Source organism: Thrips palmi, unplaced genomic scaffold (assembly GCF_012932325.1).
Source record: "Thrips palmi isolate BJ-2018 unplaced genomic scaffold, TpBJ-2018v1 HiC_scaffold_4, whole genome shotgun sequence".
Lineage (NCBI taxonomy): Eukaryota > Metazoa > Arthropoda > Insecta > Thysanoptera > Thripidae > Thrips > Thrips palmi.
This window is the reverse complement of record NW_023144631.1, coordinates 2,021,212-2,047,119: the sequence shown is the minus strand read 5'-3', so window position 1 is coordinate 2,047,119 and position 25,908 is coordinate 2,021,212. Positions and strand designations below refer to the sequence as shown.

At 54.1% G+C, this 25,908-nt stretch overlaps 1 protein-coding gene across 2 annotated transcripts; it reads left to right on the top strand.

The window, feature by feature from the left end:
* Positions 1 to 3,504: 3,504 nt before the first annotated feature.
* On the top strand, positions 3,505 to 25,867 carry LOC117649193 (GTPase-activating protein CdGAPr). Of its 2 annotated transcripts, XM_034391699.1 has the most exons (12): positions 3,505 to 3,720; positions 15,214 to 15,348; positions 16,055 to 16,264; positions 16,361 to 16,606; positions 16,688 to 17,092; positions 17,191 to 17,735; positions 17,817 to 18,064; positions 18,157 to 18,843; positions 18,934 to 19,121; positions 19,205 to 19,444; positions 19,550 to 22,383; positions 22,461 to 25,867. In XM_034391699.1, the coding sequence occupies exons 2-12, from the start codon at positions 15,277 to 15,279 to the stop codon at positions 22,654 to 22,656; spliced, it is 5,871 nt and encodes a 1,956-aa protein (XP_034247590.1). In that variant the 5' UTR covers positions 3,505 to 3,720; positions 15,214 to 15,276; the 3' UTR covers positions 22,657 to 25,867. The 2 variants fall into 2 exon arrangements, with proteins under 2 accessions (XP_034247590.1, XP_034247591.1); XM_034391700.1 differs by lacking the exon at positions 15,214 to 15,348.
* Positions 25,868 to 25,908: the final 41 nt, after the last annotated feature.

The following is a 25,908-nucleotide window of genomic DNA, read 5'->3' as shown; positions in this document are numbered from 1 at the left end:
CGGGGGAGGGGGGGGGGACTGAGGTCCGCAACCAGCCCGCCTCGCCGTGGCTCCGCTGCTCTGCCTCTCTCGCGCGCTCACGGGACGCCCCGTGAGTGCGAGAGAGACGGGGCGACTCTGTGTCCTAATGGATGTTCCATCTTGTGCTGCGGTGCGCTGCGGCGGCCGGACTGCTTGCCAAGGCCCCGCTGGCCGGCATGCTGGCTACCCTGGCCGCCTCCGTGCTCAACAACCTTGAAGTACCGGACTGCTGGACCCTGGACTCGGCGGGACGGCACCGGGCCATGGCCGCCCTTCCTGCACGCGGCTCCCCGTTTAGTGCATTCCGCCGTGCTGGCTGCCGTGCCGGCTGCCTTGCTGGCTGTCCGAATGGAAGGGGAGAGGGCGCTGCAAGCCGACACCGAGGCCGTACATCCTGGCACCACTCTTCCTGCCGGCCTGCGGGCTGCAGATCCAGCAACAGTGACGATCTTCAGGGCCCCCTTGTGTTTCACGCGCAAGGAGTGTCCGTCGTTCTGTCTCCCTCGCACTCACCCTGGCGTCCGGGTAGAGGCGGAGGCACGGGAAGGTGGAAGTCGGGCAAGGACTGCAGCGCCAGGGCCAGGACCAGGATCCAGTGACGCACAGTGGCGGTGCGCGGCGAACAACGCCGACACCCGACACCTCGTCGCGTCGCCAATCCGGGCGTGGGCGTCGAGAGGGAGAATACCCCACGCGATGACGTCCTCGCTGGCGATACTCCGCGCCGCAGCGCCGCAGCCCTGGTGGCCCGGCGCGGGGTATCGCGGCGGTGCCGCCTTCTCCTGCCTCCAGCAGTAGCAACCCTCCCTCGTGCAATATTCACACGCAGCCGGGCCAGCAGCTCAGGGCAGGGCAGGGCAGGGCAGGGCAGGGCAGGGTGGAAGCAGCATAAGCCCCAAAATGAAACGCGTGGGGCCGGCCCCGCGCCGCCCCGCACCGCCTCCGCACAACTCATGAAAGAAGCAGCATCCGCTGGGGGCCGCCCCGGGCCGCCTTGTTGACGAGTCTGCTTTCTTGTTGCAGTTCGCAAGCAGAACGAGGAGCACATGAGGAGGCTAAACAGCACGTTCCTGTTGAACCTCACCAGCGACGGGCACGGGTCGTGACGCAGCCATGGGCGCAGCCCGCCACGCGTCCGGGACCCGCACCTCGCCGTCGTCGCTGCCGTCACCGCCGTCGCCGTCCTGGGGCTTGCCTGGGGGCCGCGGCACGGCGGTGAGGACCAGGACGACCACGACCACGTCCGCGCGGTGCTGGCCCCGGACGCCGCCGGCGCTGCCGCCGTGTGGCCGCGCGACGCGCCCCGACGTCCCCGACGACGCGCGCCCCGCCGCCAGCGAGAGGGTCTGCACCGTCTGCACGCTGGACTCGTCCCGGGCGCGCACGGCTTCGCTGAGGAATTGATATTATTTTGCCTTGTGAAAGGCGAACTGTGTTGTTATTGTTGTTGTTTGTAGTGCCTTTTTGAACTGCGCTAAAATAATTGTTGTGTTAAGAAAATAGACAAAAAAAAACTGTAATAAAATTGGTTTGTTGTGTAAACCGTGCGTGCGTGCTGCGAACGGCAACTTGCTGCTGCTCTTCTCGGGGGGTCCCCAAAGCACGTCCAGCCTGTCTGGAGGGGAGGGGAAGGGCCAGGGCCTTGCGGATTTCAACGCGATTGTGTCGAAACGGTGAACAATAATTAATGTAGGTTGTGCGGGCTCAGAGTGTCGCATTGGGCCGCGTTGTGGAATGCCTCGAGAAGCGTGCCTGGAAAAAGTGCTGTCCAGTGATTCCGCCGGCCGCACTCATCGCTCTGTCTCTCTCGCACCCCTACGGCACACTCCATGAGTGGGAGAGAGACAGCGAGGAGTGCGGGCGGCGGCATCGCTCGACAGGGTGTCTCGCCCAATCAAGATGCCCCAAGCCAGCCTGTCATTCAAGGGCAGCTGCTATTAGGGTTCGTTCACCTATTACGTAACGTCTTCTGTCTCTCTCGCACTCACTGGCAGTCCGTAAAGGAGCAACAAGGACAGAGCTATGGGGGAAAAGCGTTACGTAATGAGTGAACGGCCCCGTAGGGGGTCGTGCCGAATAAAGCCTTGTTGTTGTCGTAATAATGCGTTCCAATTGCGTCTAGCAAAAAATTGTTAATTATTTGGGATAACTTTTGAAAATTGCCATTATATAATTTATGTTAGAAATGGTTTTTTTAAGAAACCAATTTGATTGTTACAATGTGTGACTGCTTGTGGGGTTTTAAAGAGCTCTATGATTTTGTATTGCCGTGGCCGGCCGCGGCGAAGAGGCGTGTAGGGAAGTGCCCCCGCCGAGTGGTGCTGCCTTTCCTCTCTAGCGCGCTCTAGCGGTGGCCAGGGCAGCGACGCCGCGAAGCGAATGATCGCATCACTTGGTCATTTCAAGTTCGTTGTTCTAAAAAGATTGCATATGAGAAGTGGATTTCTCGTTTATGTAGTGACGCCCTGGAATTAACTACACTCCATTCCAAAACTTTCTGTACGTGCTCAAAGATGTTTCTTTTTTTTAAAAAAAAAAAAAAATGGCAATTAACGCCAGTTTTAAACGTGCCTGATTCTGTGGGAGTGAAAACCCGTCGTTAGTTTCAGAAAAAGCTTCACCCATCGTGTCGAGTTTGTGCGGTTAAAAATTGCTGCATTTTTTTTTTCGGCTCGAACCGAACGCGGCAAGTGTCTCGTTTGTTGAATAAAGAGACCGAAGGATAGTTTCCCTCTCTATGTTAAAGTCATTCGCAGCTAACATATCCAGGGGAATTCCTGTCGTAGGCGCGGTGGCATGTGATGAAGATAGAAGGCCATTCAGATGCGATGTTAGGTTTATTTTTGTCAGGTTTCTTTTCGGCTGTTTGTGTCTTCCACATATGGTCTTCATCAAGTTTCCTCCAGAATAATCGATTCACAATAATTGTTGACATTGTCCCTAGATTTGAAAAAGAGTTTGTTACGGTAGACTGTGATTTTTAATTAATAAATGTCCTTATGATGAGTTAAATCTTGTCCGCCTCAATGTTCTCCCGTCGTCCAACCAACCCTCTGTGAAGTGAGACTGCAGCTGGACTGCAGCGTACCGGCAACTAAATGCCATCCGGCCATGGCTCGCCACCCGCAGCATTCAAACGCCCCGCCTCGTCGCGCCGCGCGGGAAGATGAGTTTCTCATACCACAGTGGACGGCGGCTGCCTAGCCTCACAGCCAGGCCCGCCGCGGCTCCCGCGTCACACTTTCTTTACGCATTTCCTCGGTACTTACAGTGTGCGTGAGGTAGAAATCACGGTTGCGGAATCGCAGTCAAATTGATAGAAACTTGGATGGGATTCGGAGCTAAAACACAAAGAAAGGGACAAACGGCTGGAGCTGAAGGCTGGCGGTGAGGCGGGAAGCGGCGGCGCGGAGAGGGGCGGGACCAGGGGCCGGGGGTTGGGGGGAGGCGGGGTCGCAGCGCGCCGCGCGGCAGTGGCGTCCCGCAAGGCGGTGGAAGCGGATGTGTGTTGGTGCGGTCGCTCCGCTCCTGTCTGTCCCTGTCTGTGGGATTGGCGTTTTGTTGTGTCTATTTCCCCCTGTTTCGTGCAATTTACGTTGGATACCTTCCTTCTCGCCGATGGCTCCGCTGCGCCGGCCCCTGTGACACCCCTGCCGAGACTCTGCGCGCCCCGCGGTCGCCATGAACCCCGACACATAGGTGAGGACAGCACAGCAGCCTCGGACCGTCACGACGCGACGAAGATGTCCAAGTCCAGGTCCTTCGCCTCCGGGCCCAGCGCACCAAGCGACCCAGGGATGTCCCGCGGTGTCCTCCGCGGCCCCCGTCCTCGCCGCCGGCAGTGCCCCCGCACTGGCCGCGCCACCCTTATTTATTTTCTCAGGTTTCTGCTCGGCGATCGCCTCAAAAGCGCCGGTTTCGATTTCCTTCTGCTTATTTGTTTATCATTTGGCACTGTCTGTCCGCGCTAACAAAGGCTTCAGATCTGAGTTTTCTGGTTTTTCTGGCTCTTATCCGAGCCCACTTGTGCAAGATTACGCGTCTCCCAATCTACGTCCTATTTTCTCGTAATAGAAATGCTTGGGGTTCTTAAATTGACCTGAAGTATTCATATGTTAGGTTATGTATGTTATCTTGTGGTAGCATCAAAGTGTTCACATCTGCTGTCACACTGCAGTGCACACATTATTCAATTCATTAGAACACAGGGAAAGCTCTCTTAGTTTTGTTTAACATAGGAGTTTGAGCTTCATATCGTGTTGTAAATGTAATAATGTAGATAAAGTTTACAGGTTAAAAATTGGTTTCAACTGCGTCAATGGTAAATGTCAAGTGAATGTAATGCGCTTTAATTCATGCAGCGGGAATGTTTCAATCTTGACTTTGGTTTACTAAATTCACACGTTCTTGATGTCTCCCTGGTATCATGTCTCATAATTTTTTTTAAGTGATACTGCCAGTTGTGGCACAGCAATAAGTTATTTAATTCTGGTCCAAGCACAATTTTCTACCTTTTCATACCGATAGTGTGCTGTTTACTTCACTCATGGATTTGACTTTAAAATTTCCATGAGTAAATTTAGGGTATACTAATATAAAGGCCAGGAAAACAAAAACAAAATGGCAAAGATAAACAAAAATCCAAAATTTTGTTCTCTTTTTGTAACAGGTAAATATAGAAAAACATCATCTCTCTGATAAATCTACATTAAAACATATTGTCTACTGTAGAACTCCAACTCGTATTGAAGGAAGGATGCTGGACAAGACTTCCCCCAAAGCATGTGCACCATGAGGCACTTGCCAGGAGGGTCAAGAGTTCGCCCCTTTATCACGCCCGGCTGGTCAGTCTTTTGTTTTGGCTCTTTTCGCTCTCGGCCGTCTCGGCGCGAGGCTCTTGTCGCCTTATTTTATTTCATTCTCCCCCCTCCCCTTCCCCAACTCCTCCTTTACCCGTCTCCTCTCCCTGCGGCGTCCTCTGTGGAGTCTGATTCCGAGCGTGAGTCTGTCTCCCTCGCACTCGTTGGGCGTCCCGGAGGGGTGCGAGAGAGACAGGGCGAGTCGCGCTCCGCGCTGTCCGCGGCGCAGTGCACAGGAAGCGGCAGAAGCTTGCTGCCGCGGGGACGGGCCGGGGCCGGCGGGGACGGGGCCGGCGGGGTCCCGCAGGAGACATGGCGCGCAGCACGCAGCACGCAGTGCAGGCAGTGCAGGCAGTAATGGGAATGGGATGGGGGATCGGGGGACGCGACGGGAAAGAAGTGAATTGGAGGAGGAGCCGGCCGCCGCACCACCGCCTGCATTGCGGCCTCTGCGGCCACCGCGGCCACCGCCCGCGGCTTCGCCTCGCCTGGCTTTGCCTGCTTTGCCGCCTCGCGAGTCGAGCGGTGACCACTGGGCCGGAAAAAGAGGAGCGGCGAGCGGCCGTCCTCTCGGCAGCCCGCAGACCCATTCCGAGAGTCGCCTTCGTCGCTCCGTCTCTCTCGCACTCTAGGGGCGTCCCGGACAGGTGCGAGAGAGACAGAGCGACGAAAACGACTCTCGGAATCGGTCTGCCGGCGGGGCCGGCCGGCATCGCATGCCTTATTGTTTTGCGTCGTCCTTTTCCCTGACATCCCGGAGCGTCCGGAGAGGAGTGCGCGGCCATTCATTCCTGAAACACGCGACGGGACAGGCTGCAGGGCTGCAGGGCCGCATGCAGCAATGCACCGAGGAGCCTGCACACGTCACGGCCCGCTTTGGTTTTTGTTGCTTGGCAGTGTGTCGCGCCGTGCTTTCTTGTGAATTAAATACGTCTGTCCGCCTCTGGGAGTAGCGGGGCGGGTACGACACTGCGACGCGCTCCGCGGCCTTGGGGTCCTCGGCGTCCTCGGCGAGGAGGACGGCCGCTCTACTCTAGCCGGAATGCGAAGGGCATTATGCAGATTAGAAAATAACGCCCGTTTCGGGGAGGGTCGCGTCCCCGTGCCCCCGCCCCGCCCCGCCCCGCCCCGCCCCGCCTCGCCCCGCCCGCCCCGCCCCGCCCCGCCCCCTTGACTGCGTTATCGCCGCCTGCAGGATCTCCGCGCGCGGAAACTATATCCCTGCCCCACCCTTCTCGGTGTACAGCCCTCGCCATTTTTCCTTGTTTTGTTCTTGTTGTTTTTTTTCAGCGAGCAGAAAGTGCATGTTTTTGTTTTCGTCTGCTGCTTTTTTCCCCACTCCGCGGGGAGTCGAATTGTTATGGATTGTTTGCTTCTGGTGCGAGCGCGCGCGTGTCTGCGGGTGTCAGGTCAAGAAGCAATAAACTTCGGAGAGGTCCCTCCCTCTCTCCCTCCCCCCTCTCTCCTTCTCGCGTACTCCCGGCGCGTGGTGGAGGAAAGCCCCGTGTGTGCCTCGCAGTGCCTCGCAGGTGGCACTCGTATGGAGTCCCATCCCATCCGCTTTCTATGCCAACCGGTCGCCAAGCCGCGCCAAGCCTGGAAGGCATTGCCAGGCATAGCCGCCCTAAAGTAGCAACGCGCTAACGCACTCGCACACGAGCGGCTCTTGCGCCTCTGCGGCGGCAAATCTGGACTCTGCACGACGTCAAAAACTTTCCGGGGAAAGCCAGAAAATCTCGTGGGTTTTCCCAAAAGGAACTTTGACGTTTTTCGTGGGTCTCTAGATTTAACCGAGCGGCTCACACACAGTGTAGCGCCAACTCGGAGGCGGGCAGGCGCCGCTGTGTGTGTGTGTGTGTGTGTGTGTGTGTGTGTGCGCGCGTGTGTGTGTGTGAGCGCCTCCCCGCGGGGTGGTTTGGCGGGGCGTGGCTGGCGGCTGGTCAGCGCGGCGGAGGGTCCGGTCCGGTCCGCGCGTGCCCAAACTGCCTGTGGAGGCACACAGAGGGGCACAAGTGTAGGCCCTGCAGCGCCGCGCGTCCGTGTGAGTTGCTGTGTGTGTGCGGCGCCCGGTCACGCCTCGCCACGACGGGGTGCGGCGCCGGCGCGTCGCTCCGAGAGGCACGGGCGGGCGCCCTTTTTGCGCTCCGCGGTGCGTCGCTGTTCGTCGCTCTGGTTCGTCGTGCTGGCGGACGACCTCGGCGAGCTGCACGCGGTGCCGCGGTGCGCGGCGGTGCGCGAAATGCGTCCCCCGGGACGTCGATTGCGCCGAGCTGACTCACGGGGGTCATGAGGTGACTCAGGTATAGGCAGCCCGCGCCGCGGCCGCGGCCCTGAGTCACATGCCGTGGCGAACCCCCCACCCCTCCGTAGTGGTGGGACTGTTTCTGGAGGACCGGCGAACAGCCAGCGGCTTCGTCACTACACTGTCTCTCTCGCAACCCCTACGGTCCGCGGGCCGCCCTGCCTTACCTTGTTTTTGTTTTCGTCTTTTCTTCTCCGCCTGTTCTCGCAATCAGTTTGTGCGTGTCGTCCACCCCGCCGCCCCTCCGCCCCCTGTCGGCGCGGCGCTCATCCCCGGTGCCTGGCCGCGGAGAACGAGACGAACGCTCTGGGAAACTTGGCCGAGTCCAATCTCGACTCGCAATGGAGCCGCCGCACTCTCCCTCTCTCTCCCTCGCTCTCTCGCCGGTGGATCCATAAAAACAGAGACGGCTTGTCGGCGCTTGGAGTGGCTTGTCGTGCGCACTGGTTAACACGGCGAGGCGATTATGCCGCGCTAAGGGCCAAAGGCGCCAAAGGCCGCTACGGGCGTCTCGCTCTGTCTCTCTCGCACCTGTAGGGGACGCCCCACGAGTGCGAGAGAGACAGAGCGACGAAAACGACCCTCGGAATCAGTCCGCCGCCCTGTTGGACCGCGTAATTAGCGAGGGGCGTGCCCTTAATCATTGTCTGCGCGTTTTCCGCTCTGTTGCTCCGTCGCGGCGTCGCGAAGGGAATGGCCAATTCGGCCCCTCTGTCTCTCCCTCTCCCTCTGCCGGAGCCCCACACATTCCCCACTAATCACCCGCCACCCCCTGGGCCCCTGCCCGATGCCATCGCGGGGCGAGGCGGGGGCTGAACTTTTTCGAGGGCGTGGCGCGCCGCGCTGCTGGAGGAGAGGAAAGGAAGCACGTCAGGTTGGAGTGCCTTTATTGGTGACGGGGCCAGTGGCGCCAGTGGCGTGGCGGAGGCAGAAAAACAGAGGGGCCCCGACGTCGACGTCGGCTGGTGGTCGAAATTACCTCCCGGGGAGCACCCCTTTTTGCATGTGGGGCCGCCCCGCTCCGCCTCGGCGCCCCCCAGCCTTTGGGGAGGGAGAGGGGGCTGCGGGGGCGCTATGCGGGTACAGTCGGTCACCGGCCGGGAGCTGGCCCGCTGGGCCCCGCAGCCCCGCAGCCGGGCTGCTTGTCAGGCCCCGCTGGCCCTGCCGCGGCCCTGCCGGGGCCCTGCTGGGTCTTGGGCGGGGCGGGAAGGGAACTAGGAGGGTGAAAGGGGGTGGGGCGGCGCTATGCGTCCTCAGCATCCCAGCTGGCCCGCCCTGGCCCACCCCGTGTAGCCGCAGCCCCCCGCCGCCGAGCCCACCCCCACCCCCTTCTCCGCGCCTCGGTGCGCCAGTGAGCCACGCCGGGCCCTCGCCGCCCTCGCCGCCCTCGGCGCCCTCGGCCCAGTGGCTGCAGTTCGATAACGCGGGCAGGACGCACCGCGCCTCCGCCCCGGCCGCGCGGCACAGCGGCACAGCGGCAAGGGGAGAGGCCTCTGCGACGCGCGACGCGGTGCGGGGAGACGCCACCCTGCTGGTCCTGTTCGCGCCGCAGAGTCGCGCCCGTCCTCCGCGGCCGCCCTCCTCGACGCGCAAACGCGGTAAAACTGCGTTCAAATTGAACTAGCGCCGCTTCGCCGCTTCGAGGACCGTGACGACGCCTCGACGCGCCGCATCAGAGTGGAGCGAGTCGAGGTGCGGCCGAGCCGGCCGACGGCGTCGTCGGCGTGGTGGTCGCACGGACGAGGATGCCGCGCCGCGCCGTCCTGCGCGAGGGCGTGCGTGAGGTGAGTGGCGCGTGCTGCCGCCGCGGTGCAGTTCGGTGCGATGCGCGGCGCCACGCCGGCCGGCAGCAAATAACGCAGTGCAGTGCTCTGGGCACCCCCTCCCCCTTTTTCTGTCCCCCGGGAGGCGTTTTGTAGGTTACTGGGGAGGGCCGCGACGCTGGCGCAGCGCGCACCCGGCGGGGGGCTGGCCGGGCTGGCCGGGCTGGCTTGCCAGAGAGGACGGGGCCGGCCGGCGGGTGAGCTGACCGGAAGGAAGTGGCGGGGCATTCCGGCCCGGAAAAAGTGGCGGCAGAAAACGGCGTCGGCGTGAGTCCGGCAGCCCGGCTCCCGACGCGTTAACGAACGCGCGTCGCCCGCGGCCACGTCGCCTGGTTCGCCCGCGCTTCCTGCTGACGACGTCGACGACGACGACGCCTTTCGCTGGCGGCCGTCCGCCCGTTGCTGGGCCTCCGCGGCCGCGGCGTGGAGTAATCCCGCCAAATTGTTTAACATTCAAATTAGCCCCGGTAGCCGCGGGCACGGGAATGGAAGCGCAGCACGCGTGCGAGCGGCAGGCGGCGTGGCCGGGGAGGCGTGCGTGCCGAGTGCGGACACGTGTCGCGGTGCAGCGGAGCCGAGCGGAGCACGCCAGCTGTCCGACTTGATGTTGATGTTGTAGGCGGCGGCGGTGGCCGCGATGCCGCCAAGCCGCGATGAAGACGCGCCGCCTGGGGCGCGGCGGGGCGGGGCGTGGTACCTGGTGCCCGCGGAGCCCCGCAGCACCGCGAAGCCAAGCCCACGCCTTCCCAGGACGCGAGCGTGTTGTGTGTGTGTGTGTGTTCGTGTTCGCTCATTCCAGGCTCATACATGCGCGCCGACGCGTCTGTGTCCGTCTGTCTCTCTGGCCGACTGTCTGTGCGTGTGTGTGCACTGCGTACGCCGCTGTGTGTGTACTCGCCCGCACACACGAGCACCGAGCACTCACACGCGCGCAGCGCTCTTTAATTGAAGGGAAAACTGTCAAGCCGAGTGCTGTGCTTGCGCCGTGGGCTCCTCGCCGGAACGAAACCGCTGCAATTTGTAAGCGAGCAGCTCTAGGTGTGTGCACTGTATGCGTGTGTCTTGCAACGACGCCAGAGGAGGGGGGACGGCGTTGACGTGACCCGATGGATGTCCAGAGACGAAGAAAGCAGCCCTGATGGATGGGAAACTGTGTTTTTTTTCTGCACTCTGGCGCTTATTGGCATACCATAACAAGATGGACTGGTCCACACGGGTCACGCCATGCTCGCCAAGGCCGCTGTAGGCTTGGCGGCTAGGCGGCCAGGCTCGGCGCGACCAGACTCTTCCTTGCATGGCTCTCCTATTGGGGCCTCGTTGCCTCGTCTCTTCGGCGGGGCGGGGCGGGGCGGGGCGGGGCGGGGCGGCCTTAATGGCATGTCCACTGTATGAATGGCGGCCGCCTTGACGACGCCGACACTACGATGACGGCGTGGTGCGTGTGACCGCGCGAGCGCGCTCTGACTCATGCATTTCTTTTCTTTGGCGGAGAGATAAAAAGTCCCACAGAGAAATTGGTGACGAACGGCAAGCAAAAAAAGGGCCAAGGCTGCGCCTTGCCGCGCCTTGCCGCGCCGCGCGCGGCCCAGTGTAAGTACTTAGCGCGTCGTGACGGAGCGAGCCTCCAGCAGCCTCGGCGAGGTGGCGCTGCAGGTCCGCCTGTCTGCCTGCCGTTTGGGCCGAGTCGATTATTAGAACGAGCACTCGTGCATGTGGCCGCAGCGCTGTGGAACCGCGGGGGGGCGTGGCGGGGCGGGGCGGGCGGGCGGGGCGGGGCGGGGCGGGGCGGGCGGCAGGTGCCGGGGCCGCGGGGCGATATGATGTCTGCTCCGGTTGTTGATTGGCTTGCCGACGGCGCTGCGCTGCGAGCACTGTAGGTACGCGCCGTGCCGCCGTGCCGCCTCACCGCGCGCCCTGCAGCCCGAAGGCAGGCTGTTCAGGCCCAGGCTCCAGGACGCCAAGACTGCAGTGCCGGGGCCCCCGGCCCGGGGGAGTCCCCGCGGGGACGGGAGCATCGATTTTCCGGACAGTGGATCGTGCAGCACCTGACTCCACGCCTGGCGGTCGGCGTCGGAGGAACCAGAGGAACCACTGCGGGGCGGCCAAGGCGGGGCGATCGGAGGGGCCTATCGCTCCCCCGGCCTGGGCCAGGCCCTGCTCGGCCATGATTAGAAGTCGGGCGGGGCGCGGAGCGCGGGGCTCGCCGGCAGGGAGGCGGCAATTGGATTTTTGGCAGGGCGGGGCCTCGGCGGCGGTGCGGCGGGGCCCTGGGATGCGTGCCGACTAACAAGGTTAGGGTCGCCCTGGAGACCGGGGGGGGTGCCCTGTCGCTCCGCCTGGAGTGCCTGGAGAACCTGCTGGAGAGGGGCCGGAGAGGGTGCCGAGTCAGACTCTGGAGGGCTTGCTGCAGAGAGAGCCTGGCGCTGGGGAATGTCGAAGACGCGTCGTTGTATCGCTGTCTGGCGTGTCGCGGACATGACGCGTATTTTGACGCCTCCGCGGTGCCGTTGGTCGCGAGGCTGCGCGGAGCTGCGCGAGGCTCTATTGGCGGCCGGCGAGGTGAAGCGCGCCAGGGCCGGGCCGGCCACGCCACGCCAGGCCTGTCCCAACGCGATGCTTTCCTTCCACCCCCGCCCACGTCTTTGCAGGCTTCCGCCACGCCAACACCGCCTCACCGCGAGCACGGCGTCGGCAGACCTGTAAGGGGCTCGGGGCACGGCAGCCCCACCCCCGGCCGGCCCGGCCCGGCGCCGCCCCGCCCCGGGTCACGTGCTGGCTGGGGGCATGGGCGTGGCTCTCCGGCCCAGGCAGCCCAGGCCCAAGGGTAGCCGTCCGCGGGACGAGCGGGCAGCGGGCGTGACGTCCCGGCCTGGCGGCGCCGTCGTCGAGGCCGGCGTCGCCCTTGGCGCGGCGCCTGCGGGTGGCGGTCGCTTTGCGCCACAGTCACGGCCTCCTCGTTGGCGGCGGCGTGACGGGCCTGCACTCGGCCCGAGAGTGATCGACTGGCTGTCGGGTCGGCCCTCCGTCCCCGCCGGGCCTGCCGGGCCTGCCGGGCCTGCCGCCCGGAGTGCGTTCGTCGGGCGGGTCGCGGTGGCGACGACGGCGCTGACGGCGGCCGTCGGGACGGCGCACGGCGCAGGGAAACTGGATCAAAAGTAACGACCCGGAACGGACTGTGCGGAGCGTGGAGCGCGGCGCGGAGGCTGGGCCGGAACAGAGTAGAACAGAGCAGCGCGACGAGACGGGACGCGGCGGGTCGACGTCCTGCCCTGCCCTGCCGCCGGGCCGGACCAGCGCAGCGAAGCACCGCGCGGCACCGCGACGACGACGCCTCCGCGTCCTGCCGTGGCCGTTGATAAAAAACGGCAAGCGAGGCGAGATGACGAGCAGAGGCCGTGCCAGCGCCACAGCGCCAGCCGATGCCGATAGCGACGCCTTCCGGCCATCGCCTTGGCCATCGCCATTGTCTTGCGCGCCAGCGCGCCGCGGTGTAGTGGTGTAGTGGCACGCCGCGGCCAGCCGACGGCCAGCCGACCAGTAGGCGTGCATTTCTCCGGCGTGTCCTGGAAAGCAAAGCGCCTCTGTGTCCGTCCGTCCGTCTGTCTGTCCGTCTGCCGCGTGTTAGCTTTGGCGCGCAGTGTGGCGCCGTGGTGTTGGAGGCCGATCGGGCGAGGCACCGTGCCGGTAGGCAACCAGCCGACACATGTGCGCGACGGGCCCGCCTGCCGCGGCCCCGCGCCGCGACGCGCACTCGCACTCGCAGTCTGATGTGTCTTGCTCGGCCCGGCCCGCGAAACCGCAGAAATAGACTGCACGGCGCTGCCGCGCTGGCCGGCCGCGGGCCACGGCGGGCCGCGGCTCCGCAGCTGTCAACCCCGATGACACGCCGGCGTGCCGCGTGCCCCGCTGCCCCGCTGCCGCACTCGCTAATTGCTTAATTGCGCGACCGGGGCAAACACACAATGGCGGTGGGACGCTGATTTTAATTTCATGTTTGCCAGTTTATATTTTTTTGCCGCGGTGTCATTTTTGTTCGGTGTGTGGGATCGCGCCCCGAGTTGGTCCCGTTCCAAGGCGGCGGTGTGTCGGCCTGCTCTCGGCGCGGTGATCGCGCTATTAACAGTGTTGTCGGGGCCCGGCTTGTCGTAGAGCTACTCCTCGCGGGCTTATGTGTTTTGATCGGATGAAAACAAACGGCTGGGGCGGGACTCGAACCCGGGCCCGCGTGTCCCGCGCAGTGTACGCGGTGCATATGGCTTCATGCATGCGTGCGGCGCGGCGGCGCGGCGGGGGGCAGACTTTGGACGAGCCCGTCGATGCGATGGGGGTCTTGCAGGCCGCCGGTCCCGCCGGCCCCGCCGGCCCATATGGGACGAGTGTAAAACGAAATTGCAAAAATATTCCTCGCCTCGCCGGCGTCGTCGGCTCGCCCCCACCTGCCTGCCCCGCACCACACTGTGTGCACCGGTGTGTCGATCGCTTCATTCCATATTCGCCGAGCCCAACAACAAGAGCAAGGGAGTCAGTTGGCGTTGTTGTTGTTGTTGCTGCCGCCGCCGCCAAGGTGTGCGTGTAGAGTGCGCGGTGAGGCCTGCGTCCCTGCGTTGGCGAGGGGACAGCTGTGCTTGTCCGTCGGCCGGGCCGCGCCGTGCCGCGCCTGGTCGCGACGCTCCTCGCAGGCACGGCGCGGGACGTTATCACTTTCTCTGGAACCCGTTTCCCCCGTGGCAGCAGTGCGCTGAGTTAGAGCCGCATGCGTGTGCCGCCGTGCCGGTGCGGCGTGCCTCCTTCCTGTGGGGCGGCGTCGCGAAGCCTTCGGCGGGGCCGGCGGCGGGGGGGAGTCATCATCGGGGCAATGGACGAAAACGTTAATGGCCGAATTAAAATTTTGCGGTCGTTTGTGCGGTTTTAAGGCCTCGTTTAGGCGGCCGCAGAGGGCGGTGCGCGCGGCCGGGAAGGGAGAGGAGGAGGGGGGGGCAATCTTAAAGGGCGACCGCCGCGCGGCCGGCCGGCACTTTGCACACACACACACACACACGCACGCAGAGGGGCCGCGAGAGGCTTTACTTTACGGTGGGAGCGGTCTCGGTGGACATCCGTATCCGGCGGGCTCGTCGACGGCGTCCCCCCTCCCCCCTCCCCCTCGCCGGATGCGCCTCGCGGCGGTGCGGCGGTGCCCTGCGAAAGGACGGCCGGCCGGCCGGCTCGGTCGGGCGGTCGGGCTGGGCCGCGCTTGGCCCGCAGCGCGTTGTGTCCGATGTCCGCCGAGCGCCACGATACCGCACTAGTAAATAAAGCTGCCCGTCGTCGCGCCAACTGCCGCGTGCTTTCCACTCAAATAACGTTCTACCCCCTCCCCCTCCCTTCGCTCCTCTGCCATTGTTTTTCCAATCGCACATCACGCTTTGGGCGCGTGCCAATACCCACGGACGTGCTTTGTGTGTGTGTGTGTGTGTGTGTGTGTGTGTGTGTGTGTGTGTGTGTGTGTGTGTGTTTGCGTGTTTGCGTGCGCGCACGATTCACTCTCCACTTCGACTGTATGTGTGTGGTGTGTGCGCGCGCCGAAGGTTCGTCCCTCCCCGTTTGAATGCTAATTTATTATTTGCCCCCTTCCTGGTTGGTTCCTATCTATTCTTCCTTCTTCGTTTTTTTTTTATTTTTCGCGTGCTTGCGCGTCGAGGCGTCGAGGGAGGAGGCACGAGGGACGCCCCTCTGGCCTTTGGCGGCCTTTGGCGGCCTTTGGCACACTTTGCCCTCTGTCGGCTTGCGGTCGTGCGGGACGGACGACGGACACGGCACACAGTCCGCAAATCCGCGCTCATTAACCTGGTGCGGTATATGTGGCACTGTGTGGCGGGTGACGCGTCGAGGTGTGTGTGTGTGTGTGTGCGCGTGTGTGTGTGTGTGTGTGTGTGTGTGTGTGTGTGTGTGTGTGTGTGTGAGCGCGCGCGCGCCGTGGGAGGACAGTGTCGACGACGCGGAAAGCTTGGCGCCATTATCCACGCCACTCACTCACTGGTCCGTTCGTGCCCACAGCAACGCACGTGGACGAAAGGGGGAGAAAAATGATTGAAATTTTCAAGGTTTTCATCTGTGTAGTACTTCCTCCCCTTCCTTTTCTGCTAGGTACGCGGGGACTCCTGGCTCGTTGGTCTTGACGTCTCTTCACTTCTCTTGTCAGAGCAATGCCTGTGGTGGTGTGTTGTAGGGAGGGACGCTGTGAGGCCTCTGTTTGAGGCGGGCCAAGCGGGCCAGCGCCACGCCAGGCGCCATGCGGCGAGTCCTCAGTGGCTGTCAGGCCAGCCTCGGCTTGGACCTGGACTGGAACTGCACCCACTGCGTGGTTAGTCCGGCCCGACCAACCAAGACCAACCAAGCTGTTTTAGATGTTGATGGATTTTCTGTTGCTGCGCTGCTGCGCTGACACTGCTGCCGTGCCGCTATGTTTATTTTATTTTTATGAGTCAAATGTCTTTCTATACTTTACTGTTTTCTTCTATGACTTTTCATTTCTCTATTTCCTTTTTCTTTTATGGCAAGAGGCTGCTGCTCCCCCTGCAATGTTGTGCAATGGTTTCTGTCTGCCCCTATTGTCTTTAGTCTAGTTGTGAAGCATTCTAGTTGTTTCTTTTTTGATAATTAAAAAATCTGGTACTTCAAACGTACTTTTATTTTCTGGCTCTTAGTAAGTAGTAGTTTGATGCAAACACTCCTAGAATATTTTTAATTTTCATCTTGCATGGAAGCATTTGTTCTGTTTTCTTTCTGTCAAAGAGGACAGCACTTTTTCAGTAATGACCCTGCATTGTCGTTTGTATGGCTTAGGTGGGTGTCTAACTGCATTCATCCAAGCTCAATTGTGCACTATTCGAACCAAGGTCTCTCATCATGGCTACACTTCTGCTTGCAGCTGTCAAACATTTGTCATGATATACCATAGAAAATATCTCAAATCTGAGCAATTTAAATTTTTTTCATTTTGGTTTTAAGAAATTTTTAAGAAAGTTTTAAGAAATCCTTTTAACAAATTGTTTTGAATTGTGTTTCAGAGGGTGCCCGGCGAGGCTGCTGACATGGACAGTGCCCGGAGCAGCATCCGCATCCACCACCCGCAACATGCCCCCCTCGGCATTGGCAAGGTGGGGTCCAACTCGCCCCCCATCATAGCCAAGGCCACGGAGGGACATTCCCCACGCTTCCCCAAATTGGACGAGTGCGCCCATTTTCATTATGAGCATGTAGAACTGGGTCTAATACAAGTAAGTTTCCTTTCTGTAATTTTGTTTGTTGTTATTTTTCAAATTTGAACTGAAATATTTTACTGTATTTAACACTTTTATTCCCTCTATTTCCAGATTACTATCATTAATGATCAAGACTTAAGTTTGGGTAGTCGAATGCATTCGGAGGATGCCGAAAATCAATCATACACGGTCCAGGTTGCATCCCAAGGCAAAAGCTGGCTTTTGCGACGAACATTTCAAAATTTTCGCTCACTAGACTCTCAACTTCACCGCTGCATCTACGACAGAAAATTCTCAGCCTTGCCTGAACTACCTCCGGAAGAAAACCTGTCAATACCACAAGGCCAGGACCATGAGGTTTGTGAAGTTTGGGAGTGCTTTTGTTTAAAAAATGATAACTTTGAGTGAATTATTATTAACGCATAGTTTATCTTGCAGGAAGCTGTTCAGAACCTGCTCTCCGACTACCTGAACCGCTTCTCCCTGATCGCGGGCAACCTCATCAACTGCGGGCCCGTGCTGAGCTGGTTCGAGCTCGACAACCGCGGCCGCCGGCTGCTGGTGCCGGACAATGACTCCTGCCCCATCAACACCCCCGCCGTGGCGGCCGCCTACTCCGTCAAGAGGTACTCGGCGCAGGCCCAGGACGAGATCTCGTTCGAGGTCGGCGACATGATCTCGGTCATCGACATGCCGCCCCCCGAGGAGAGCGTGTGGTGGCGCGGCAAGCGCGGCTTCGAAGTGGGCTTCTTCCCCTCGGACTGCGTCGCCCTCATTGGCGACAAGGTGCCCAGGAACTTGCAACTGTCTGCCGGGGCCAGCGCCCCCAACTCGCCTAGGGAGGTAAGCATTGGGTGTCATGTCGCAGTTATGGTGGACTCAACACCTGGCAAGCCCAGGGTGATGCATGGGACTAACACATGTGATTGATTCGTTTTCAGATGATGTTGGCTTGTCAACCAAGTAAACCTGTCCTGCGCAAGCATGGAAAGCTCATTTCATTTTTCCGATCATTCATTTTGTCACGACCATCTCGACGGCGCCTCAAGCAGTCTGGTATTTTGAAAGAGCGCGTTTTTGGTTGTGATCTAGGGGAGCATTTACTTAACTCAGGCCATGACATACCTATGGTACTCAAGTGCTGCTCAGAGTTTATTGAAACTCATGGCATTGTGGATGGAATATACCGTCTATCTGGCGTCACCTCCAACATACAAAAATTGCGAAATGCATTTGATGAAGATAGAGTGCCTGGATTGTATGAAGATGAGGCAATACTGCAGGATATTCACTCTGTTGCATCACTTCTCAAAATGTACTTCAGAGAATTGCCAAACCCCCTTTGTACGTATCAGTTATACCATCAATTTGTGGGAGCTGTCCAGAAAGATGGCAGCACTCGTGAAGGCCCTGACGAGAATAGAGATAGTACACGCCTGATGCTCATGCGTGATGCTGTTCAAAAGCTACCACCCCCTCACTACAGGTATGGTTTTGTTCAGTCATTTGTATGCTTTCCACTGTTCTTAATTTTTATCTATGATTAATAATTTTATTGTCATTGCAGAACACTTCAATATCTGGTTAAACATCTGTCACGTGTGGCTGAGCATGGGCATCAAACTGGAATGACTCCAAGAAATGTTGCTATTGTGTGGGCACCAAATCTGCTCCGCTGCAAAGCTCTAGAAGTGGGTGGAGTGGCAGCATTGCAGGGAGTTGGAGTTCAAGCAGTTGTTACTGAGTTTTTAATTTGCTATGCAGATCTTATTTTCTGTGATAGACTTCCTGCCTTAAGTATTCCTGTTCAGCAAGGTAGGGAAGGCAATTGTGACAATGTTCATGATTTCTGTTAAATTCTTCTGTTTTGATATGTGGTTATTAAAATTTTTATTATTTTTTGATAGCTACACCAAAGCGATGCCGACCTAAATCTTTGGCCATATCCACTCCAACCAAGCTGTTGTCTTTGGAGGAAGCACGGACACGTGCATTACTGTCAGCAGCTGGGAAAATTGATCAAGAATACATTGAAGTTGGTGGTGGGCCATCTAGCCTACCCGCTAAATATCACACTGTTATCGATTTACCTAGTCGCAAACGTGCTGGATCCAAACGCTCTCCTCTTGGCTGGAAATCATTCTTTAGTAAAGCTGGGCGAAGCAGCAGTGGGGCTAGCACCCATTCAAGCCGTAAGGCTCAAGAACAACAGCAACAAATGAAGCCTCTGCGGAAAACGTCTACACCTTCAGTAATCAATTTTGGCATAGAAAAGGCTGTTACTGAGTCAGATGTTGCTGTTGGTCGCAGACGACTGCGACCTGTGAAAAGTGCAGAGAGTCTTGCATCTGGCAACAATTCCAGTCGAAATTCTACTGCCTTGAGCCACGGATCGGAAGCTGCTGGACCTAGCTGTTTAACCCCAGGAGCTGGGAGTCGCCCTAATAGTCAGGCTGTCAGCCCTTCTGATGGTCTGATGCCAAGCAAAGGAGGCCACAATAGATCCGTTTCTCATGACTCGTACTTCGACCACCTTGCGGAGACACCATCCATGTCCCGTCGGGCCTCATCCCGCTTGCACGAAGAAGAAGAAGGTAGGTGCACTGTTTTCAGCTTTTGCCTTTTCAGCCCCCTGCAAATTCCTTTCTGCCACTTATGCCTCCATTTTGCAACTTTCCCTCCAGGCTTTTCTTCTTCACTTGATCTGAGTGAGATCCAAGTAAACTTTGAACTGGAAGAGTCAGAGATGCGCATGTTTTCAGAGGATGAGACTCTTATGTCTACATTTGACAGTGCCAGTGTCATGTCTCAAGGGTCCCCTCATACAAATCATACCAGTATTATGTCACGCCAAGGCAGAAGTTCAGTGGGAGTGAGTGCTATCTGTTGTTTGTATAATTTGCTTTTATAGTGATTACAAGGTTCAATATTTTTATCGTGTTATTTTTGTTTTAGGTTGGCAAAAGGCTTACTCCGCATGGTATCCCTCACCTTGCTCGACCAGAAGACACTTTGAGTGGTGGATGTTCTTCGCTGGATCCTTCCCCGAAGAAACAAAAGACAAGTGGCAACAGTGAGTCTGAAAAGACTGTAGATGTCTGCAAAAGATCAAGATTAGAACAGCAGCTAACCAGCTCAGCAGCTGAATTACGCTACATTGACAGCCAGTCTCCTGAACAAATTCCCATGCAACAGGTGTGTGTTGTTTATCTGCCTCCAATAAGTTTTGCTTAAGTGAATGTTCAGTTTCTCTTTAATAAATTGTGTGTTTCTTCTAATTTATTTGTGTGAAATTTTCAGGTTCTTGTGCATGCTGAAGTGCATCACAGTGCATTACCTGCCACAAGTGCTAGTTCTTCCTTAGCTGAAGCTCCAACTTCTGATACTGAAAGCGTCACATTACTGAGCTCTGGGTTGACAACACCGGACACACCAGTGCAACATTATCGTCCCCTCAGGGAAGATGGAGAATCAAGCGGAAGTGGTGTCGGGTCTACACCCGATTATGAGAATATGGCCATATCAGCCTCAAAACTCAGTCCTTTAGAACCAAAATATGAACAGCTCATCGCCACTCCTTCACCTAGTCTGGATATCAGGGCTTATGATGGCATTCCTGTTCCCAAACCTCGTTTTCAAACTCCTCGGACTCCCTACGAGAACATTCAGCGAGACTTTCTTGCAGCCGAAGTGAAAGCAAATGCTGTCGATAAAAGAAATCAACAGAGCTCCAGGTCTCCCTATGAAAATTTGCAGAGGGAATTCATCATCACAAGTAGTGAGTCAACCCCCGCCCTGAGCCCTCCAGCAAGTAGCAGTCCTTTACTCAGTGCTGGCACTACAGCTGTGAGAAATTTGGAGTCAAGTGGAGAAGACGATACTCTGGAAATCAGCCAAGATAATTTCTCTTTGGATCTGAATGCTGGCTTCGATCACATCTACACAGAAATTATGTCAGGTACTGATAAGGACTGTGAAACTGTTGAAGGTTGCTCTATGAGTGATATTTGTGAAACTGAAGATCATTTTGGAAAAGTATCAAATGCTGTTTTCATACCAGATGAGTTAATGACACCTTCCTCTGAAATTCAGTCCCAGAATGTTTATCAAAATGTTCCAAATTTATCTATGGAAGAGCCTCATCCGGTGTGTCGATCAGATGACGATGTTTATGAGGATTTTGCTTTTGACAAAGAAGCCGTAGAAACAACTAATTCTGAAATACCATCTCAACAGAAGGTCCACAGTACAACACCACTGGATCCCAATGTGGTATATCAGCAAGTGAAGTATTTACGACGCTCTATTCATGAAGTTAATGCACTATTGGAAGATAGTAGTCAAGATGTTTCATTACTACAGCAAGTCCATGGTGGAGGCACTATTACAAATGAAGAAGTCCTGAGCGATGCATTTAGTTCCTATGTCAGTGGGGAGACACTTGTTACAGGAATGGAAAAGACGGCTCCCTGTCCTGAAACTCATTTTGATTTTTCCCTTGCTGGAGCCACTGATGCAAGTGGCACTGTAATTAGTGAGGTGCCAGAAGGGACACAAATTTCTCAATCATTTAACTCTGAGTCTTTCCCTCAAGAAAATCAAGGTCTTAGAATTGATAAATGTTTAGAAAATGAGGTAGTAACTTACTGTGATGAAAGTGAAGGATCAGCATTACAAGAAGCTTCCCAAACTTGTTTGTTTCCATCTCATTCCAGTGAGGATATTACTTCGGAAGAACCTCTTCAAGCAAGTGCTTTCCCATCACACTGTGTGGCAGATGATGTTTCTACACATAAACCAGAGCAAGCATGTGAATTTCCAACTCTCCAAGGTCAAGTTTTGAAATCTGAGGTTCTTTCCCCTTCTTCTGAAATGACCTCATTGTCTGATCCATCTTTTGAAGAACCCACTGGTGCTGTCAAAATTGCAACTGACAGCCGCAGACGCTTCGAATCGGAGATCGGCCGGGAGCTGGTCAGAGAAAGGCGCATGACCCAAGAACTTCAGGAAGTACGATCAACCAAGTCATCACCCCATGAGTCACCAGTCCACAAGTCTGACCGGAACAAATCAAGTGTGAAGGAACTTCTTTCTCGCTTTGAAGTAACATCTATGGATTCAGAGTCGCCATGCATGTCAGAGACATCACCCTCGCCTAATGCTTCCAGAAGATCAGATCCACATCCCAAACCAACTGAAAAAATGGACATAACATCAGCCACTTTACCTCCTTGTTTGAGGGCTCGCGCTGCTCGAATGGCACGCTCAAAGCTTACACCTGCTCCAAATTTTAGTGCATCACTAGACGAAGATCACTTTTTGAGATCAGGAGGAAGTAAGGGTGAAGGTCGAGCTCTGATACGTACTCAGACAGAGCCTGATGTGAATGCTGAAAACAACACTGGGGAGGACCAGGAAGAGCAGCAGCCTACATCATCTGAATCAAAAATAATGGAGAATGCATGTACACTTTTTTCTCAAGATGATGATCCCCAGCGAAGAGAACGCATAGAACGATATAAGGAGGAGCGTCGAAGTTTCTTGAGGAAGAAGTACCATTCAGAAAGTTTTCGTTGTGAGAAAGACGAAACACTGGTACGACTAAAGCAAAAGTCTGGAGGTAAAGTAGAATCTGAAGAACCGTCTGTTGAATCAGAAAGAGTCAGTAAACAACAAAGAAGCAGTTTACCTGACCGTCTGCCTTCTGATAAAAAATCTTCCAAAGAGCCTGGCAATTCACCAAGTAAATCACCAAGCAAAAAATCTGCCAAGAGCATTGGTGTTTCATCACCAACAAGCCCCGAACCCATTACATGTGTAACAATTCGTCAGAGGATTGTAACTCCTGATAAAGTTTCATTGAAGGGATGTGATTCTCCTCTGAGCCCTAAATCCCCTAGAAATGAAAGTAACAAATTTGGTTATTCCCCTGAAAAGATAGCCCCTGGTAAAGTATCGCCAGAACGCAAATATTCAGAAAGAACAAGAATTCCGGTGTCTGTGGACCTTGCCCATACAGAGAGGAGGCCCGCACAGCTTGTGCTTGTCCAGCGTTCATCTTTACCTGTCGCTTCCTCTGATAGGAGATTATCTGCTGGAAGCAAAGTTACCTCATCTGAATCCAACTATCCAGTGTAAGTTTCACTTCTGCAGTAATTTCTGTTGAAGTATATTCTCTTCTTCTAATAATTTTTTTTTCTTTTTTGTCTAGTGGTGATGTAAAGCGGAGGGCATCTGTAGAAAGTAATGCCTCACAGCGCTCTCCCATTAAGTCTCCATCTTACTGCATTAAAGACATGGCTGCTTTATTTGAAGCTAAGGAAAATAGTTCTCGGAGTACTGCGAGTAATACTTCTTCCAAATCTGCTCCTTCCACTGCTGGTAAGAATTGTGTATCCTCTGTTTAAAATGTATTTGATTAAGTTTTTGGCAGTGTGTGACGATGACACCATTTATATGTGTGCATCGAAGCCAATTTCACTTATGTCGACTATGCTGGATGATGACCCATCTATTTCTGTGATACGTAATTTTTGACTCTGTGTGCTGATTCAATTGACTCAATGAAGTTTACAATTTCTTTGTTTTGAATTGAAAGGTCTTGTGGTACTATAGATAAACCAGTGCATTTTACGATCTGTTCTCTCCTGTCACTGGCATACGTTTGTTGTGACTTGAGCAATGAATCTGTTTTAATTTTTTTTTGTAATTGTAAGTGTTAGTGGGTGATATATATTTGAGATGTGACATTTAAAATGTGCAATCAAATGGAAAATATTGTTTCCTCTAGAGGATGATTAGGTTTTTTCACAAAATTTACCATTTGTTGTTTTCTTAAGTTTAATGTTGATTGTAAATTTCTTATTGTGCTTTATAATGTTATTTCCGTGTAAGATGAAGTGTGTGCCAATCTTGTTTACTTTCTTTACATTGCTTGATTTGTGCTGTTTTTTTTTCTGGCATGTTATCTGTTTTACATAAGTGTCTATAAAACAAAGGAGCTGACCCTGTAATTCTGAAACATTCCTTTTATAAAGGACCTTAATTTTAATTTTCTTCCTTATTAGAGCCTCTAGTGAGCATTGATATGATTCTGATTCCCAAACCTATTGCTGCTCCCCAGCTTTGGGTTTGATAATGTAAATGATGTCAGCAAACCCAGATTAGTACTATTGCAGTACTCTATTCTTGTTTTTCGGAACTAGGATCAAATGCTGACTCTCATTCCTTTGTGTAGCAGCAGTGGAGGTTGTGAGCTTTATTATGTTGTGTGGGCCTGTTTACAGAAGACTCAAGTTGGTAACTTTATTACAGACTAGTGAGGTCCATTGGTGACTAGACATAGTCAAAATCTTTTTTGGGTGTTCTATTGGAAAAAGTTTTTGAACACCTGTCAAACAAGCGCTTTCTGTGTCCCTGTTTAAACTCATACATATATTTTGATACTTATGAGTTTTAATCTCAATTATGGAAGAAATTCTTAGCTTGTATTAACTCTGACCTTTCAACTTTATTAGGGTAATAGAGAATAAAACACCAGTTTTAAGATTTCGGGTTTTAAAGAGGACGGCTTTTTTTAAATTTGCTAGCTTGCATTATCCTTATTGCTTTTCTCTCTGTGCCAAATAGACTATGAAGCACCTAACTCATCTTGTAATCATACTGGGCGTTTGGGTCTCAATGCAAGAGATCTGTATAACCCTCAAATAGGTAATCAAAATTAGTGCCTTCTTTTGTGTAGCTTAGATGATGCATCTGTGGGATTTGTTGAACATGTCATTCTGATGATCTGAAATGAAGCCATTTTTCTTTGCAGCAGGCATTAAGTTTCTGAGAGATTGCTTTAAAGAGACTGATCTGAATATGTTATCTTATAGTGAAACACTTAGAATGTCTTCCCTCTTTGTATTAGAGGTCTAAGTTCAGATGTCACAAAATTACCACTTACGTTTAAGAAAAATCTTGTCTTCATTTTGAGACTAGGATTTCTAAAATATACTTAGTATATATAGTCTAATATATCTATATAAATTTATATGATTGTTGACAGTCTTCTGCTATTGCTCGTTAATTCATTTTCCGATTAGTTCTGTTTCACTTCCTGCCATTAGTTAACATAGTGTAGCACCTGTGTTTATTGTTGTTTTGGTAATGGTTTTGTTCAACTAAGTACCTTTTTTACTGTTTGGATTTCATTATTCACTGTTAATGAATTTGTGCCATATGTGCATGCACCACATCTGATCTTTTGCTTCTGCTCTTCCTTGGACCAAAATTGGGTAATACCGTAAAATTAAAATATTGTCCTCCAAAGTTTCTGTTAGTTGTCTCGTAGTTATTATAGGCCAATAACCATTATGAACATCACAAATGGCAATAGTATTGTGTTACTATTCCAGTTGTTTTTCACTCTTAATTATGTATCAAGGGACGCCCAGTGTGCTCTTTTATTTGTAGGTCTTAACCGTCGATGTGTGGTGTGCTGGATGGTGTAACGGCAGGCACACCTTGCCTCTGAGCAAGAATAAGTTAAAGCGTTATGCTTTTATAATTAACCTAGACTGTAGTCATTGTTAAATTTTTTTTTGTACTTGCTAACCTTTTGTAACACATGAGTTCAAAGCTTTATTTCTTTTAATTTTGCGACTGACTAGCATTTCCTATTTAAAATATAGAACAAAATACCCACTTGTTGAATATGACAGAAATTAACTGCATTATTATATAATTTTAGCTTGCCAGCCCTATGGTTATGATAACACAGCATTTTATCATGTGAGCATAGTACAATTGCCACATTTGATTAGGGCTCCTAAAATATAGTTCGTAGCTTATTTGCTAATTTAGCCTTGAGATTTGAATTGGTTGTAACTTTTAAGCCCTTTTTCATTGATTTGAAAAAGAAAAGGTTTTTGACTAATACTGTTGTGTAATAATCTCCAGTATTATTGGCAATTTTTGCAATTTTGTTTCTGTCCATAAGCAGTTTATTTCACCCTCTCTTCGTCACGTGTTGAACCTCTTTTTATTTCTCTCAAAAAGTGTTATCAACTGTGTGTCACTTGAACTGACAGCTGCAATATCTTTTATTGACTGACTTTTAATTTTTATTTCCCTTCTTGTTATACCAAAGTTTCTTTTTTTCCCTTTTGTGGCTTGTTTTGCTCTTTTGAAAGTTCTATGGGCTGGATTATACCAAACGCCTAACATACCACTGCAATTTTTGTGCCTTTATTTTAAATGAGGCATTCTATTTCTGTTTTGACAAGTAATTTGTGTGCTAGTGCCTTTTATAATTATTTTTCCCTGTAAAGTTTACTTGGACCTTTTTATATCTTCTATGTATGGAAAACTGTACAAACAGTTGACAATCAGTTTTGTTGAGGGCCCAGAATGTTCCAGGAGTCTTAGTGGTGGACCAAACATAAGAGGCAACTGGATTGGAAATTTGTAATAGGGAAGGTCAGTTCTCTGTAATGTGATTGATTATGTTATATGTATGTTGTAAGAACAAATCTAAGCATGTTTGTAAATTTGTACAAAACACTCAAGTCATGCTGGATAATTTTAGTTGGCTTTGTTTATGTTCTCATATTTTTCCATAAATGTTAATTTCTACCTTTGACTTCTTTCTTTTCCTTCATCCAACCATTCACACT